A 17281-nucleotide genomic window follows, 5' to 3' on the forward strand; every position below is an offset into this window, starting at 1 on the left:
ACAAAGGAACACAAGACTTTCCTCCTTGTGGTGAGCTTGGATGAGTACTGGAAAGCAGTCAGAAACCTTCAAAACCCAGTCACAGTAAAACAAAATTTGGAACTTCTTTACAGGCTGAGCATCACCATTTCATCACTGCCACTTCTAATGCCAATATAGAGAGGACATTCTCTATTCTTTGCTAAATACAAAGTGATTCAAGGGAAATCTGGAATGCAAAACTCTCTAGCCTGTTAATTGTGATACTTCATAATCACAATGTCATTAGCACCTTCTTAAGTAAACTGAAAATGTTTGTGGATTCTGTACTTAAAAAATATAATACACAACTCATTTAACTGACGATACACCGACTGTTATTCATTTATTATTACTGCAACATTCTCCATTAGAATTTGATTTATGTTCAAAAGTTGCCATTTTATTAAAGAATGAAGTGAATATATATTATCTATAAAAAAATGTTTTCTTTTCAATCCCCTTACATGCAAAATTTATATTGATAAATATTTAGAAAATGTAACCTTTCCACTCGTCTACTAATTCAACTTACTGAACAACCAACATCTATTTATATACATCTGCATTCCTATACTTGTGACTGTTTTATTTGCTTTTCACCATACATCTTTTACATCTTATTAAGACAGGATTCAGTTTGTAACACACATCCATCAAATAATGGTACATCAGATAATTTCAGTAAAACATACTTAGGATCATTTCCTAATGCTACATGATAAAAAAAATATCAATAATGAAGCCATTACAACTACCTGGCTATGTGCAAGGAATGCTGTTGTAAGACCTACAGTGAACAAGAAACTGCAGTAGCTTAGAAACTTAAAATGGTATTCCTTTAAAATAAAATGCAACTGAAAGTTTCCTTTACCAAACATGTTTTTCAAAGGCAAATAATGTTCAAAGAAATCTTTCTCAACATTATCAGTAAATCAACCCAATGTTTTTATCTGCAATGCGAACCTCAGCTTATTTTTAGCAATGAGAAAATCATACAGCTTTTTAAAAAAAGACAACTGAAAAATCCCACTTAACAGTCCTTAACATATGCATAGTTGAGGAAATATATTATTTCATTGCAATAGGTAGTTCCTTTGTTACTGATAGTCACAATTTTGAAAACATTTACAGACAGTAAACTAAACCATGTAATTTACATAATTAAACATTGTAGTCTTTATATTTTCTTGGATGATTTTAAAAAGATATCAACTGTAGGTGGGGATGGAGTAGATTGTGAGCAGATGTTGCAGAAAATCAAGCAGAGCTAAAAGTGAATTTCATTTTAGCTAACCATGATTGGGAAAAGAAACAAAATTAAACTACAAGAATAAGAAAAGAGAAAAAGGGAACCAAGAGCAGAAGGATTAAAAATGAGGACTAAATGAACGTGTTCACAGAGCCTCTACATCACGAAAATAGAATATCAAAAACTTGATGTCATTATCAGCTAAACATTAACTGAAAATAAAATTTACTGAATCCAGAGAGAGAGAGATAGAGAGAGGCATATATACACAGAATTACCAAAGACAGACAATTGAAAGACAGTTATTATTTTCACTACAATTTTGGATAAATGGTGTATGAAACAATCTGGGATATTGGACAGTAACATCTGGGGCTCTTTTCATTTGCACAAAAGAACACATGATTTACACGTCATTTGGCTTCATTTCCTAATGCAATGCATATTAATTCAAGCCCACCCCCAGACTGATAATATCACCCCATAATATCTCACAATTTTCAACAGCTTTTGTTGGTGTGGTATAAAAACTAGCTTCAGTCTCATCACACCATGAACACAAGTACTCAAATTGGTAGTTTTAACTCTTCATAACCACCTACATTTCAATGAAAATGGATCCAAATGGAAGAACTCCACCCAAAACAATAATAACGCTTGGCTCCATAAACCTGAAAAGAGAAAAGGTACAAATATATAGAATACTTAATACTTACAGTAAAAACCAGACAACAAACATTTTCATTCTGAACTTCATGTCTGTTTTGAAATATGAGTGCTAAAAATAACCTTGAGCTCAACACATTCCAGACTGACCATTATTGACAAGCATAGCAGCTAACATCAAAATAATGTCACTCATTGGTACTTGATGATGGAACAAAGTAACATTTTTCATGAAAATCACTTGATTGATGACCTGAACAGCCACTGATAAAGTGCAACCTTCAGTACAGTGTAGACAAATTCTGTGCATTTAACAAAGCATTCTCTCAAATAATCAAAAAAATCATTATTTCGCCAAGGTACAGGAAAGTCACCTTATTATTACTCATGTGTTTTCAGGATCAGAGTTTCTTAATCTACAGACAGGAAGCCAGATTGGTAATCGCAGACCTGCCACCTCAAGTGGAATGAAAATCAGGTTACCAAATGAAAAAATAACCCCACCAATAGAGGAAAACAAATCTGGATCAGTGTTTGCTACCATATGTTTACAAAATCTTTACAAAGGAACTGACAAAATTTAGAAACCTATGTGTGCTGTAATACAAGTTTATTTCCATTATGAGCCAAAACAGATCTTTCTATGGACTAACCAGTTTACCAGACAAATATAATCAACCGAGTGTCTGGACTGACTATACCAATACGTTTACAGAAAGCACAAAAATGATCCATACTGCAACCTCCAAATATTCTGGTCAGAACTCCATAAATTTAACTCAACATTAGTTTTGTAATAGTGGCCAATGGTGTAACAATTTCAAGGCCTTCATGCTGGATATTTCATGTTAAATATGGTCAAATTCTGTTGACCAGTTGCAGAAGTCACATCCAGATTTTTCTATTTTTAGTCAAATTGGCCATATCTGAGGACAAATCTGCATCATCCATAAAAACTAAATAGCCCCCTTTACAAATAGATAAAATTCTCTCAAGTGGTTTGTATTACATCGATCTAATGGTTTTCTTTTAATAATAGCAGCAATTTTTAATCATAAATCTGCATTATTTGTAAAAACTAAATCCCATATGTTTTCTGTCAAATTTAGTAGAGTTCTAAAACAGAATTTCGCAAAACAAAAAGGTTGCTTAAAGGTTTATCTTTTTAACAACAAAGGCCATATTTGCTTTCAGTTTGGCATTATAAGCAAAAAAAAAAAAAAGAGTACCATAACTACATATTATAATACCTACCCAATGTCTAACAGTTCTTTTCGTAGGCACTAGTAAAAGATGGGCAACTCTGCAGATTACTGATCAATGGTTATCAATGACCTGAACCAATAGTCCAGGTGTGTGATCTTAAGCTAATGTGCAGAAAACATCACTTCCTTATTAGATGTGCCATAACCTCTGAACTTCAATTCCCAGTTGGTTTTTTTTTATGACACAAGTGCAAGCCTTTCACATAGTCTGATCTTGGAACTTTTTCTAGAACAAATGTTTTGCAAAACATGTTATTGTTTGAGCCATAAAGATCTTGACCTTTGATCACCAAATTAATAAGCTTCTTCTAAACCCTGAGTGCAAGAACTCCCGAAGCTGAAGTCAACTGTACATGTTCTATAATTATAGATTGTTTCCTTCAGTCACAATGACCAAGATTTTTGACCATTTTACTCCAAATCAATAGGCTTTATTTTACCAGTGTGAAAGGCACCCACAAACTTTGAAGTATATAACGAAATTTTTATTCAGAAACCGTTTTTTTTTCAGTCACATACCTACAATATTTTACAGATTACCCCAAATCAAAATATAAGACTTCTTTTTATCCCATATGCATGCCACCCACAAAGTTTGTTCTAGGTTTGTGATGTAAAGAACCAATGTTATTACAAAGAAACCATTTTTCACTTCTTTAAGTCATAGTATCCTTGACCATTGACCCCAAAACTGATACATTGCTTCCTCACCCCAAATAAAAGCCATCCACAGTGTCTGGTAACTGTAGATGGTGGACAATATGAGTTACTGTGTGAAAATAAAAATTATAAGCAGACAGATGGATGGACAAACAAGAGTCTAAAAATCTAAACACTAAGCCACCAGGACTCCTAGGATGGATGGATGGACAGCAAAAAAGATACCAAACTCCACCTTCTGGCAGACATATAACAAATACCATAAGCTTACCACTTCTTTTCTGGAATGGGTCTTGGAACTGCATTGATACGACAGGGGTAGTTAGGCTGACCTGCTAGATTCCTCCCCAGTACAGTTCCCACCAGTGTAAGAGGAAGAATGACAAATATACATATGCAGGTCACAGCCACCTAAAATGAAGACATCAAAAAATTAAAAAATTATCTTCTAGTCTACTAAGCTAAATTGCCATTACTTCGCTGCACATTTCATTGACTCAAATGAAATGCAATTTAGGAAGAGGAACAAGTAATGGAACCTACACTAGTCAAGTGTATAAAGATGAGTGTTCTTTAAATAATTAAAAACTGTTGTGCCCAAGGGCCCTTATTAGAGAAAGTACATGGGATTAACACCAGAAAGGCAAATCACTTCAAATGGAAATGGATGCAAAAAGACTCTGCACTGAGAAATGCACAATTCATTAAAAAAATTAACGTCTGAAAGAATCAAATGATTTTCATCCATTTTTAAGCAATACTGATCTAGATACACTTCTCCCTCGATAACTCATGCACAATAGGGTCCAAAAACATAGACCACACCATAAGCATGAGTACACATTACCTCTGAAAAGAAATGAAGGAGTATCACCACAGCTAGACACTGAGAAGACCAGGAGCAGGTCACTTGCAATCCATCAGAAAATGCAGGACTACTTGAGCTAAGGAGATTATGTCATAAACTGTATTAAACTACAAGATAAACAGGTCAATAAATTGAACAAAAATTTACAAACCAATTTGTCAATATGAACATCTTCATATAATGACCATAATATTTATCAAGTTTCAAGACAATTCTATAAAAAAAAACCTACATGTTGGCTAATTCAACCAATGCTGTTTATCTGCATGTATATATTTTAATGCTTTTAAAAAGATCGAGAAACTGTGTAAATAAAATATTTTGCATGACAAACATTTCCTTTGGTTACTTTGCAAATTTATCTGCAACTCTATTACAGATCAGTACCAAACAAAATTGTGGTAATGACAAAAGACACAAATACATGTATATAAAAAATACAACTAAAAAGTAAACTGGAAAAGATAATTGTTCTGTAAAATTAGTCTAAATTGCCAGGCATGTGCCTATGCAGATTCAGTCCTATATGGACTACCATCCATAACAACTGTGACTTTCATACAATCTCAAACCCAAATGGCACAAAGTTTTTTTCTCTCTGCACAATACTTGTGTTCCACAAGGCATACCATAGGCAAACAGAATTTCTTGATACCTTTGCTAATAATGAAAAAGTTACTGCAGAATAACGTGTTCATACATCTTATATTACAAATTTACCATACAGCCATTCATACAAAACTGTTTAGTGCTACATAAGCTCATAATGGGTACAACTAGGTATGTGACAATGTTCTGGTCTATGATACCAAAATGAACTAAGGACTGGTTGGTTGGCATCCATTAGTCTTGAGGGATGATGGAAATGCGCCCATGACAGATGTCCCAGTTGGTGGTTATGCAGAGTCTGCTGTGGCTATGTAGCCCAACACGGGAGTGGCAGTCCTTGCTGCACTTGAAGATTAAGTCTGGTTGGCGCTGCTGCATATTCCTCTTCAATCACTTTTCATCAGCTTGCAAGCGAAGCTTGTCCTCGCCAGCTTTCAGACCAGTGAACAGAGCATGTCACCAGCTGGACCTGTCTAGAGCAAGCTCTTCCCAGGTGTTGACATCAATGTCAAGGGTTTTCATGTCGCACTTGCAGACATCCTTGAGGTGGAGATGTGGCCATCCGATCAACCTTTTGCCAGAGGCAAGTTTCAAATAAAGAATGTCATTGGGGATCCATCTGTCATCCATCCGACGTACACGGTCCAGCCATCTGAAGAAACATTGGTGGAGGAGTGTGACCATGCTAGGAATCTTGGCACATTCAAGCACCTCGTTGTTTGTTACTCAATTTCTCCAGGTGATCCCAAGTATGCATTGGAGGCATCACATGTGAAAGGCGCTCAGTCTTTTCTCTTGTGAGGCACAGAGAGTCCAGGTTTCACTGGCGTACAGGTGAGTGCTTAGCACGCAGGCACGGTACATGGAGATCATAGTGTTCAGGGTCAGCAACAACCTGGAGAGAGTTGTTGATGCCTTTCCAATCCGCTTGTTGAGTTCAGCATCGAGTGAGAGGTTGTTGGTGATGGTAGAGGTGAGGTACATGAACTGATCGACTACCTCAAGTTCATAGTTGCTGAAGATGCTTGGGGGGTCCGCATCCTGAGCCATCACATTTGTTTTCTTTAGGCTGATGGTCAGCCCAAACTCACTGCATGCTTTAGCAGAGCAGTCCATCAGGTGCTGTAGCTCAGCTTCTGTGTGAGTGGCTAGAGCAGCATGGTCTGCAAAGAGCATGTCCCTGATGGTTGCTTCACACACTTTGATCTTTGCCTTCAGTCATGCCAGCTTGAACAGTCTGCCATCTTATCGCGTGTGCAGGTAGATCCCTTCTGTGGACGTCCCAAAGGTGTGCTTGAGCAGGACAGCAAAGAAGATGCTGAAGAGCGTGGGGGCAAGGACACAGCCCTGTTTCACTCCTCTGCGGATGTCAAAAGGGTCGGATGTTAAGCCATCGTACTGCACTGTGCCTTTCATGTCATCGTGGAAGAACTGGATCATACTTAGCGTCTTTGGATGGCATCTAATCCTCGCTATGACTGTGAAGAGTCTGTCTCTGCTGACCAGAACAAATGCCTTGGTGAAGTCTGTAAAGTCCAGGAAGAGGGGTCTGTGTTGTTCTCTGCATTTTTCCTGCAGTTGTCGACGGAAAGATCATGTTGATTGTGGACCTCTCTGCATGGAATCTGCACTGCAACTATGGATACTCTCTGTCAGCAAGCATCTGAAGTCTGTTCAGGATGATATGTGCGAAGACTAAGGACTGGTACATCAAGGCAATAGGACTCTAGTGGAAATCTAAAATGGAATTCAGCAGGGAAATAGCTCTGTCAGAATCAAGCCTAAGCAAACCAAACTAACTGTCACGTCTGTGTAATTGACAATTCATATACCAAATGGTAGCCAATTAAATGTAAAGGTTACAGAGCTTTGGCTCTTACAAGTGTGAATAGAAACAGATTGTCTGATGGACAGACAAAAAAGGTGATTACTATATGGCTTATCTCAATGTGGGGCCCTAAGAACTCCTTTGCCACTACCAGATCCTGAACTAATACAAATCTGGATGATTTCTGTTTTTTAAAGTCCTCTATGCAGACAACTGAATTTTTCATGCACGCCTATTCTTCTTCCTTCAGCGACCATGACATTTTATCTCAAGACCACAAAATCAACAAGCTTCTTCCTTACCAAGGACAATCCATCCACAATGTTCGATTCAGATATGTGATGTACAAGTGAAGTGGTGAAGAATTCATTTTCCTTGCATCAGTGATGTCTTACCTTTTGACCATGAATAGAGTTCTTCCTTATCCCAGATGCAAGCCATTCATGAAGTCTGGTAACCATAGATGAAAACTTCAAGTTAATGTGCACAAACAATGTTTTTTCATTCAGTGATCTTTAAGGACACATTGCCCCCAAAATTGAAATGGTTCTTCTTTATCCTAAACTGCAAATAATACACTATGGTACCATTAAATGATGCACAACAGTTTTTGTGAGGAAACCATTAATCGTTTTTCAGTCATGGTGACCTTCAACTTTCATGTTCAAACCACAAATCTGATATGGTTCCTCCATACCCCATGTGTAAACCATCTACATGATCGAGTGTGTGGAATCGAAATAGAATGCTGGATAGATGGATGAATGGACATCACAACATAATACACTCTGCCTTATGGCCAACATATTAAAAGATGAAGGGGGACATATTTTTTAAAGGTTAGAGACATACTGGACTTACCATTGTTCCAAATGGAATGGCCCTTGATGCATGATAGTAAATTGCAATGAAGTTGATAAAGAATGCTGTTCCACATACCAAGGCAGGAAGTAAGGAGGCACTCAAAAGCATCTGCTTGATCCATACTTTACCTAGGTGCAAACAAGAAAACTATATATGAATCCTGACAAACAGCAAACCAGTCAACTTTTAAGATACAAAAGTGATTTCCTTTCAGCTCTTTCTAAAAGAATTTTATTATTATTTATGCTACAAAATTTCTACCAGAAATGTTGATGTTACAAATCATATGACATGATTGCTTTATCTGTGTACTAGATTACTAAATGTAAAACACCCATCAAATAGTGCTTTTCAAGATGAAATAGATTTTAATAATTTATTACCTGTCAGCTATTATTACATTGCCATCCCTTTTTCTGGCACTAGAGCTCAATCCAAAGTGAAAACAAACAGACCCAGTCCAATGCCTGTCAGTTCTGCCATTTGGAATATTGTCCTTCTTTGATTTGGACATAAGAACTTGCAGGGAAAAGGCAAATTTGGAACAATAGCAGCTAAGTACTATATCATTAAATTAGTTTTCCTCCCATACAAACTGCCATTATGTGGGCTTAAACATTTTGTTGCTGCAGATATGCCAGCCTTAGAGCATAAAAAAATCTCAGCACAGCTGAATGGTGGAGCCATAAATACATGCTGAAGGCATATTGAGCTCAATGGGCAAGCTTGCCCAGTAATTTTTAAAAGATAGTGAAAATGGTGCAATCTGATGCATTTTTAAAAAATACTTTTGGGACATGCAAATCCTTAATGGAAGTGCATGTTTAGACATTTCTTTTCCCCTTACTCTCATTCCAATTTGTTTACCACCTAAAAAAATTCTGCATACAAGCACATACTAATGCTATAGCATCTGAAGAAAATTTTTATTTCTTAACTGATTAATGCCAAATGGAAAGAAATCATGTTCATCTCTCAACAGCTGAATCTGGAAATATTGTGTGAAAGACTGTCCCAACTTTATCAGCAACAGCAAGTTATTTTCTACCAGAAAGTCTGCAAAAATGGTTTCAGCCAGAAAAACACAAAGGAAAAAAGAAACAAATGCACCAATAATATTTTCTACGAACTTGAAATAGAGCTATTGCCATGATTCTCTTGAGAAAGTGTTTAGCCCTGGTGCTTTGAAATTTCCTCTTGTCTCTCTAAATCTGTTCATCCATACACTGATCCATCATCCTGACTAAAAGGCAAATATATATCCATGTCTAGGAAAATCTGAGCACAATTCTCATAAAGTTTCTGTGCTTTTTCTTTTTTCAACTTGGGTGATGGCATTGTGAGAAAAATCCAGGAGTTCAAAGGCATGTAACAACTACTAGACTTGAACAGTGGAAGAGTTGTTGACTGATTGGGATATTATGGTGCACTAGCACAGTAAAGCTATACGGTACGACAATAAAGGGGATATGATTTGTTAACTATCAGGAAGTGAAAAACACACACAAAGGCAATTCGATGGTGAGGTTAATATCAAGGTTCCTGATCAATGGGTAATGTAAATGGTAGGTATAAAGGGTAATTATGTAAAAAAATGTAAAAATACATTCTGGGTGATCGTCAGTACACCTGTTGGTTAAAAAATAGAATGACTAATAAAAACAATATGGATTAATGAAAAAAAAAAGATTTGTTGTTTATGACCAATGAATATGCAGGAATCACCTACAATTATGTATACAGAATCAAGGGATTTCTGCCTGCTCCAAAAGTTTTTCTAAATGGTGAATGTGCCACCTTAAGATAGTGGTCGATGAAATAGTAACCTTTATCTCTGAGAGGGGAAAAATAGATTCTAACTTTTCCTCTTTTGATTTGGTAAAACAGAAATGTACAGGCTGAACTGTGCAACAGGAGCCTATTTTCATCATCCCCTTCAGAGACACAACTAAGACTAGGATTTCAATAGGAATATGGATCACCGATGGTACTGGATTCTTGTCCAGTAACCAATGCTGGCACCAATTAAAGAAAGATTCTTCACCTGGCATAATGAACCTTGGAAGTCATTGCCTTCTAGCCTGAATGATGCAGCTCACAACTCTGATTGAAAATCAAACCTAGCAGATAGATATTTTGATATGAGCCAGGTGTCATGATGGAGAATTGGACTGTTGAATAAGAGATCCATTGTGCTGTGACAGAAGATTATCTCTCCTCAGTGGTCTTCTCTGACAGACTTGCTCTGAGAGAAAGCATTTTTAAGATTCTGTTCAGAGAAACCTGAACTGTCCATAGCTGGGTGAGGAAATTCATTCCCACATAAATGAATTCTGAGAAGAAATCAGATCCAACTTCTGCTGGATGGGGATTAGTCCCAGAGAAGTCATTTTTCAAAAGCACATATTGGAGGATGTTGTCACTAACCAGTCACAGTGCAGACCTGCCAACCCTAACAAGACCTCCTTAATAAGTCAGTAAATATTCTTCCACAAGTAAACAACACACGTAAGAACAAGAAGACCAATTTTCAGGAATATCTCACAAACTAGGCAGCTCATATCAACACTTTTCCACAAATTAAAGTCTAATTGCTTTAGCTGGACTACAGTTGCTGTCTTTTTCCTAATGCAGTCAAATTCTGGCACAAGCAAATGGACACATTTTCAAGTTGTTTTTGACATACATTTCAGCTAGTTGAAATGCAATGTGAGCAGAGAAATGCAAAGTCAGTTTACACTGAAGTATGTTTCTTTAACGAAACAAAAATATGCTAATAGTACAGCAATTAGATAGCTTTGTTTTGTTCAAGATATTTATCATACAGTTAACCGATTTTGGCATTACACTGCTTTTTGAAAAATGAGGAATTAAAAGAATGTCAATAAGGCGATATTCTGCTCACCTCCCATTTTGGCATATAAGCTGCCTCCAAAGTATCCATTCACAGGTGAAGTTGCTGCATACATAAATATTCCTGTACTCAGAAGGGATCCTCGTCTGAAAAAGCAATGGATTAATGTCAAGTGTGGCCAGGAATGTATGTATCCAGATCTTAAAATACATACCAATACAAGAGTACTGTGAACTGTACATTATTGCCTATTTCCTATTTAAAAGTCCTAAATGTAGACAACTTAAAATTTCTGTGAAGAAACCATTTTTCTTCATTTACGTTTGACCTTGACCTGGAAAGTGATAGGCATCTTCCTTACCCTTAATGCAAGCCAGACGCAAAGTTTTGTTTGGGTATGTAATGAACAGGGTTCCCACACACTTGGAAACAAAAATGTCCTGGTCTTTTCCATGTTTTTTTACTGGACAAAATTCTTTTTGTCATGGTTCACTTGTAACCATTACTGAACAGAATTAATAAACATTTTTTCATTGAAAACATGCACTTATAAAATCAAGGTTGTTTCTATTTAGAGACTCTCCCACAACAAAGTCTGCCAGTAGTTTCATGTGGGTCGGTAGTTCTTATCATTGTTTTCCCAGGTTCCTCTTCAACCAGTTAAACTGGCTGCCATGTATAGCCAATCGTGCAATGAAAAATGGAGTCAACCCCAAAACAACATCTGATTTTGACCACGTACTAAACTACAGAATGTATCACTAGAAATCAGTGTAACAATTAAAATACATATACGTTTGAACATAATTATTTAAATTTACAAAATAATCTTATCTTTACTCTGCTTAACTGAATATGCTCTTATGAATAAGCTATTGAGAAACAGGATATTTTAAAGTTTGACAAGCAACCCTTAAGAATTGTATATCTTTATATAAAAAAGAACCAAATTTAGTTAATGAAGTCCATTTATCTAGACCTTAGGGAATGTTTTTTCAAATGCACTCCACCATAGACAAAAGAGTTGCAACAGACACTCATTCAATTCATCACATTTCTCAACCAAGTACACCCATCACAATGCTCTTACTAAACAAGAGTCCCTCGATGGGACTGCTGCTCTACAAACAAATTTCAAGGAATTGAAGACCATTTCTTCCTTTTAACTGCTGAGTGTTCAAACCATCTCTGATATTCTTCAGCAATAACAAGATTTTAAAATTAGCTGCTCTGGTACACATACTGGATGTCAACTTAGCACAATGTTTATTTAGGACAAAGTTGACATTAAAGTCTTATGGAGAAAACCCCACATCAAAATGATCATTCATTTAAGGAAGTAGTGACAAAAATTGTAAAACAGGTGTGATGGCAGCCATCTTTAATGTAAGACAAGTACAATTTTCATTTAGGACTTGAGGAAAACACCATCTTAATGATCATCCCATTCAGGGGGGAGTAGTTACATCAAGACTTTTAAGACTGTCATCATGGCAGTCGTACTGGATTATGACTGGCAACATTTCTATTTAGAACCAACTAGATATCAGAAGAAATCTGTTGTTAAAAACCGCATGTTGACATAGCCATACATTTGGAGAGAAGAGACAACCTTTTAAAGACCTGACTTTCCATTCAGAATGAGAAGCAATAACAAGATTTTCAAAAAAGGCTGCTGTGGGCATCTGATCAGTACCATCTTCACTTGACCAACCAGACAACATAGGAAATAATTCAGGAGGGAAAGCAATAACAATCTTGTATTAATGGATGTGTGGGGACCATCCCATAAGCTCTTTCTGGTCAATAACCTGTTGAGCTAAAAACCACCGACAACCAGATGCAAGCTTGTTTATAACCTGATGTCTTCACTCTAAACATATTTTCATGAGCTAAACAGATTTTTGTATAAAGTTTGTGACAAGTGCCTGTTTAAAAAGCAAGGTGGATTCCTTCAAAGTATTTTCCGGCATGACAATTAGGCAAAAATAATCAATAGTTAACAGATCAGATGTTAAGTAATGCATCAGAGCCTATTAAGGGTAGAAAATGTACAAGGATATTATCTATGTGAGAATCTGCAGCTTCTTTACCCTGGCATGAGCACGTTTCCTTGGCACAGCCAATTTTTACAGTCAGTGGTTTTCCTGAGCTCTGCATACATTTGATTGGTGCCATAACAGCTATTGTATAGTGAATGCAGTCTTATTCTGCATGGAGAATTAACAGTATATTTCTATACAATTAGCAAAGTCTGATAGCAAAATTCACCAAAAAAGCAAGTTTGAGTTGTTCATGTTTTTTATGATAAAACTAAATAATAATAAAAAATTCACAATACATTTTTTAAAATAAATTTATGATTAAAAAGGGAACTGGAGAAGATAACCATTATTATTTTTATCTGATATTTACGTAGATCAAAATAAGCAGACATTTTGGTAGCATGATACTTAACTGGACTCTTCATCTTTCACATAAAAGACTTTAATGATGTGGAGCGACAATGGGGTAACCAGTCTACATGACCAATCTGATAGTCTAAGCACTTGGATTGACAATAAAGTAAAAACTGTTATGAGCGACCTCTGCTATGAGCGACTACCTGTCATTTCCGACCACAATCGTAATGCACGGATTGATTTTATTATATAAACTGTTATGAGCGACCACCTGTTGAACGCGACAAGTGACCACAATGTCTTGGCAAAATATGCATTTCAACACTATGAACGACCGCATCGCAAAACAAAACAATAATACAATATTGAGACCATTGACCTTGACTTAATCCTTTGTAAACATGAGGGTTCAGGATACATGTAGTAATCAAACAAAGTGCACATTAAATTACACAACAAATGAACTACCATTAATTATGTCTTTTGGTTTCATTCATTCATACATATAACATATTTATCCCACATTTCCCCAAAACCTGATCAAAACCGAAATACATCTTGTTGTTATTATGTGAACACTTATAACAATGGCAGAATATCCGATGAAAAAAAGTCAAATTCTAACACTGGAGGAAAGAATTAATGTAACTGAAAGAAGTGAAAAAGGGAAGACCGCTCGCAAAATAGCAGCCAGGTAAATCATTTACTTCTCCAACTGCGGCCAATGATAGTGACAATGAGTCGTCTGTTGGTGAAATTCTGCCTCAGCTTATTTCACCTTCTACAGTCATAGAACATTTAAAGGAGATTAAAGAATTTGCTTTACAACATGGCAATCCTAAACTTTTTCTACTTTGCTCAGGAATGGAGATACATGTTCAGACCAAACAGCTGAGTAAAAAATGTCAACAAAGAAGAATAATGGATTTCTTAAAGAAAAGTGATTAAGTGCATAGAATAGATATATACGTCATAGTTAACTGTGCAGTTTTTGTTAACTTTGAAACAACTCTAAAATGTATGGCCATGTGAATTTACCTTATGGATATGATAAATATTTCCCTTGTTTATTTCACAAATCATATACATATACATGTACTAATATATGTATATATTCATGTGATGTTCAAATATAAATATTATTCACCTTTTTGGAAAATGTATATCTTTATTATATCAAGTTATTTTGAGAGGAATGAATGCAATATTAAAAAGATTTATGAATAAAGTATATGATACATGTACAGTGAGTATGGGTACTTTTTCTTCTTCAAAGATGCTAACTAATGACCCTGGAAACCAGTCCATTTTCACACACCTCTTATGAGAGACCGCCTTTGGTTGGCAGAAAGGACGGTCACTCATAACAGGTTTTACTGTACAAATATATTTGGGCAAGCCGCAAATCATGTATGCAGCAATGTATCTCAACTGACTGAAGAGTTCCACAATCTCCAAAAAATCTGGTAACTCATTAATTTAACTTTTGATCAAATCTTTCAGGTATTCAATTACATACTTTCTTCTGTCATGATGAGGCAACTAAAGATTTTCTCGCAACTTTCATCAATATTTTCAAAATTATGCTCTTTCCCCGTCATGAATAATTGTATTCCTTCTCTTCTAACTTCTTGTTTTTCCCACCAGCATTGAAACCTCGCCCCTGATCCTTGTGCTTTTGGGCCCAAAACTGATAGGGATTTTCCTTACCCCATGGGCAAGCTATCCACAAAGAGTGGTAAACTGAAGATGCTGGACAGCTGGAGCTATTGTGCAAAAAACCTTTCTTTCAGCTTGTTTCAATCAGTGACCTTGGGGGCCCTGAGTGGCCGAGTGGTCTAAAGCACTCTTCATTACGGATCACTGCCATCTCACCTCTGTCTGCGGCGGTTCGAGTCTAAGATTCAGCCAATGTGGGCATGTGAGAAAGCTTGCCAGTAGCTTCTCGTGGGTCGGTGGTTCTTTCCAGGGTTTTCCGGGTTCTTCCTCCACCATTATTACTGGTCGCCATGTATAGCCTATCGTGCTGAAAAATGGCGTTAAACCCCACAACAACAACATCAGTGACCTTGATTTATAGGCTTTGGAACCTGAAATCTAAAGGGTTATTTTGACTGCATGTGCAAGCCATCTACAGAGTTTGATAACTGTAGTTGGTGGACAACTGAAGTTACTGTGCAGAAACCAAATTAGGAACATGCTGATATTATAAGATACAACACTCCAAACAATGTTAAACATGAAAAGTATACATTTTGTACTCAATCACTGGAGGGGGAAAAGTCACACTGACCTACTTGTGGCATTTTGGTGTTGTACACTAGATAAGTGCACTAAATACACAGTTTCATGACCATATAAGCAACAGCATCCCCCAAACTGACCTAAATGTAAAAAGCATATGTGACAACTAAAACATGAAAAGCAGGTCCCAGTGGCCTACTTCATATGAAATGGTGTAGAAGTCTGCAGGATGCAAGTACACATTTATTTTGAAGACTACTAGGAAGTGTCCCAGAGCTGATCTAAATGAAAAATGTGTACATGTTCACTTAGCATGAAAAGTCACAATGACCAACTTTTAGTATGTGCAACAACCGATGAGGCAAAAAGGATCTGATATACTGATTTAAAAGGGTAATATGCAAATGCCAGCACTGAGGAAAACTATCATGCCAGAGATATAACTTAAGCTTTCCAGTGAGCTAAAGGTCTGATAAAAGCATCAAATCCCAATATGACAGATCCCATGCTAATATAAAGGAAAACACATCAAAAAAATAAAATAAAATAAATAAAAATATTCTATCGCTGAGCTTGTAATTTTATAAAAATATTTACAGCAATTGGAGTTTTCATCTAAGGACTTCAAAAGGAAATACTGTTAAACCCAAGAAGGCAAATACAGCATTCAACAACCATGTAGCTCAGCTGAAATACCAGCCTGGGTCAACTACCTCTATGTTTCTTTCAGGAATGGCATCTAGCTCCCATTTTCTCAGCATGATATAGCCAATAATGCATTCAAAGTACAGCAATTAAAGTAATCAAAACAATCATTCATTTTAAATGGCCTCATTACTAAGGCCTCTTGCACTAGTTTTTAGAAGAACTCAACCTGCAATGACTATTATGCAGTATAGTACCAGCTCTCATTCAGACAGAAGTTAAATTCACACACACAAAAATGTCAGAAATCAGGGTTCATTAAATATCATCATTACAAGAACTGGTACATAATTTAATGTTTGTTTAGTCTGTAACTTTGGCATAATTTATTTCTATTTTTTAATTCTCTGTTATTAGGTTTAGTACTCACTCTGTATAGAGTTCCCCAATCATGGAAAAGATAATACAACAAAGAGACACGACAGAAATGTGGTAGCCTGTGCCAATGAGAGCTGAGAAGAGCATTGGGTGAGATGCAGGTCTGAATACGTCACCATGGACCTGTTTCCAACCATACTCATCTCCCAGATCCTTTTCCTGTAAAATTTAACACATTCAATGTATTAGAAATCAAATCTTGAAATAACCTAAAGAACAACAACAGCAACTTCAACTAATGCTGCTGTCGAAGAAGGTAACTTCTCTACAAAATCAACAACACAATCATGTCACTAGTTTTCATTTACGCTAAACAAAAACCCGTACAATATTAATTTTTTAGTCTGCAATAAAGTGACATCTGAAAGTAAACTGCAACAAAATTTACAAGAAACAAGGGAGAGGCAGTTGCAAACTACATGTCTATGTGCTAAATATACCCTCCAATATTTATTTCCAGAGGTCTCACTAGGATTTTAAAACTAGGAGTCCAGGACTCCTATTTTGGTAAAAACTGGAGTCCCACCAGGAAAAGTTGCAGTCCCAATATGCATCCTGAAGTGGCTAAATGTCCAGATGAGAAGAACCAGTGGTTGTCATATAGTTCAATTTTCCAAATTCTTTACAGCACTGATATAGCTCTTGTTTGTCCATTAGAGTCAAGATTG

General features: G+C 36.4%; 1 protein-coding gene across 1 annotated transcript in view; it reads right to left on the minus strand.

The window, feature by feature from the left end:
- Positions 1-17281, minus strand: part of LOC149803568 (transmembrane 9 superfamily member 3-like) — a 72508-nt gene that overhangs the window by 22726 nt on the left and 32501 nt on the right. The window contains exons 7-11 of the mRNA XM_089953305.1: positions 16606-16772; positions 10936-11030; positions 8028-8158; positions 4133-4272; positions 1873-1941 (exon numbers count right to left, since the gene is read on the minus strand). Of these exons, the coding sequence (XP_089809431.1) occupies positions 1873-1941; positions 4133-4272; positions 8028-8158; positions 10936-11030; positions 16606-16772 (602 nt within the window). The remainder of the gene's footprint in view (positions 1-1872; positions 1942-4132; positions 4273-8027; positions 8159-10935; positions 11031-16605; positions 16773-17281) is intronic.

The sequence above is a fragment of the Sinohyriopsis cumingii genome, chromosome 3, assembly GCF_028554795.1.
Source record: "Sinohyriopsis cumingii isolate HCF-2022 chromosome 3, ASM2855479v2, whole genome shotgun sequence".
Classification (NCBI taxonomy): Eukaryota; Metazoa; Mollusca; class Bivalvia; order Unionida; family Unionidae; genus Sinohyriopsis; species Sinohyriopsis cumingii.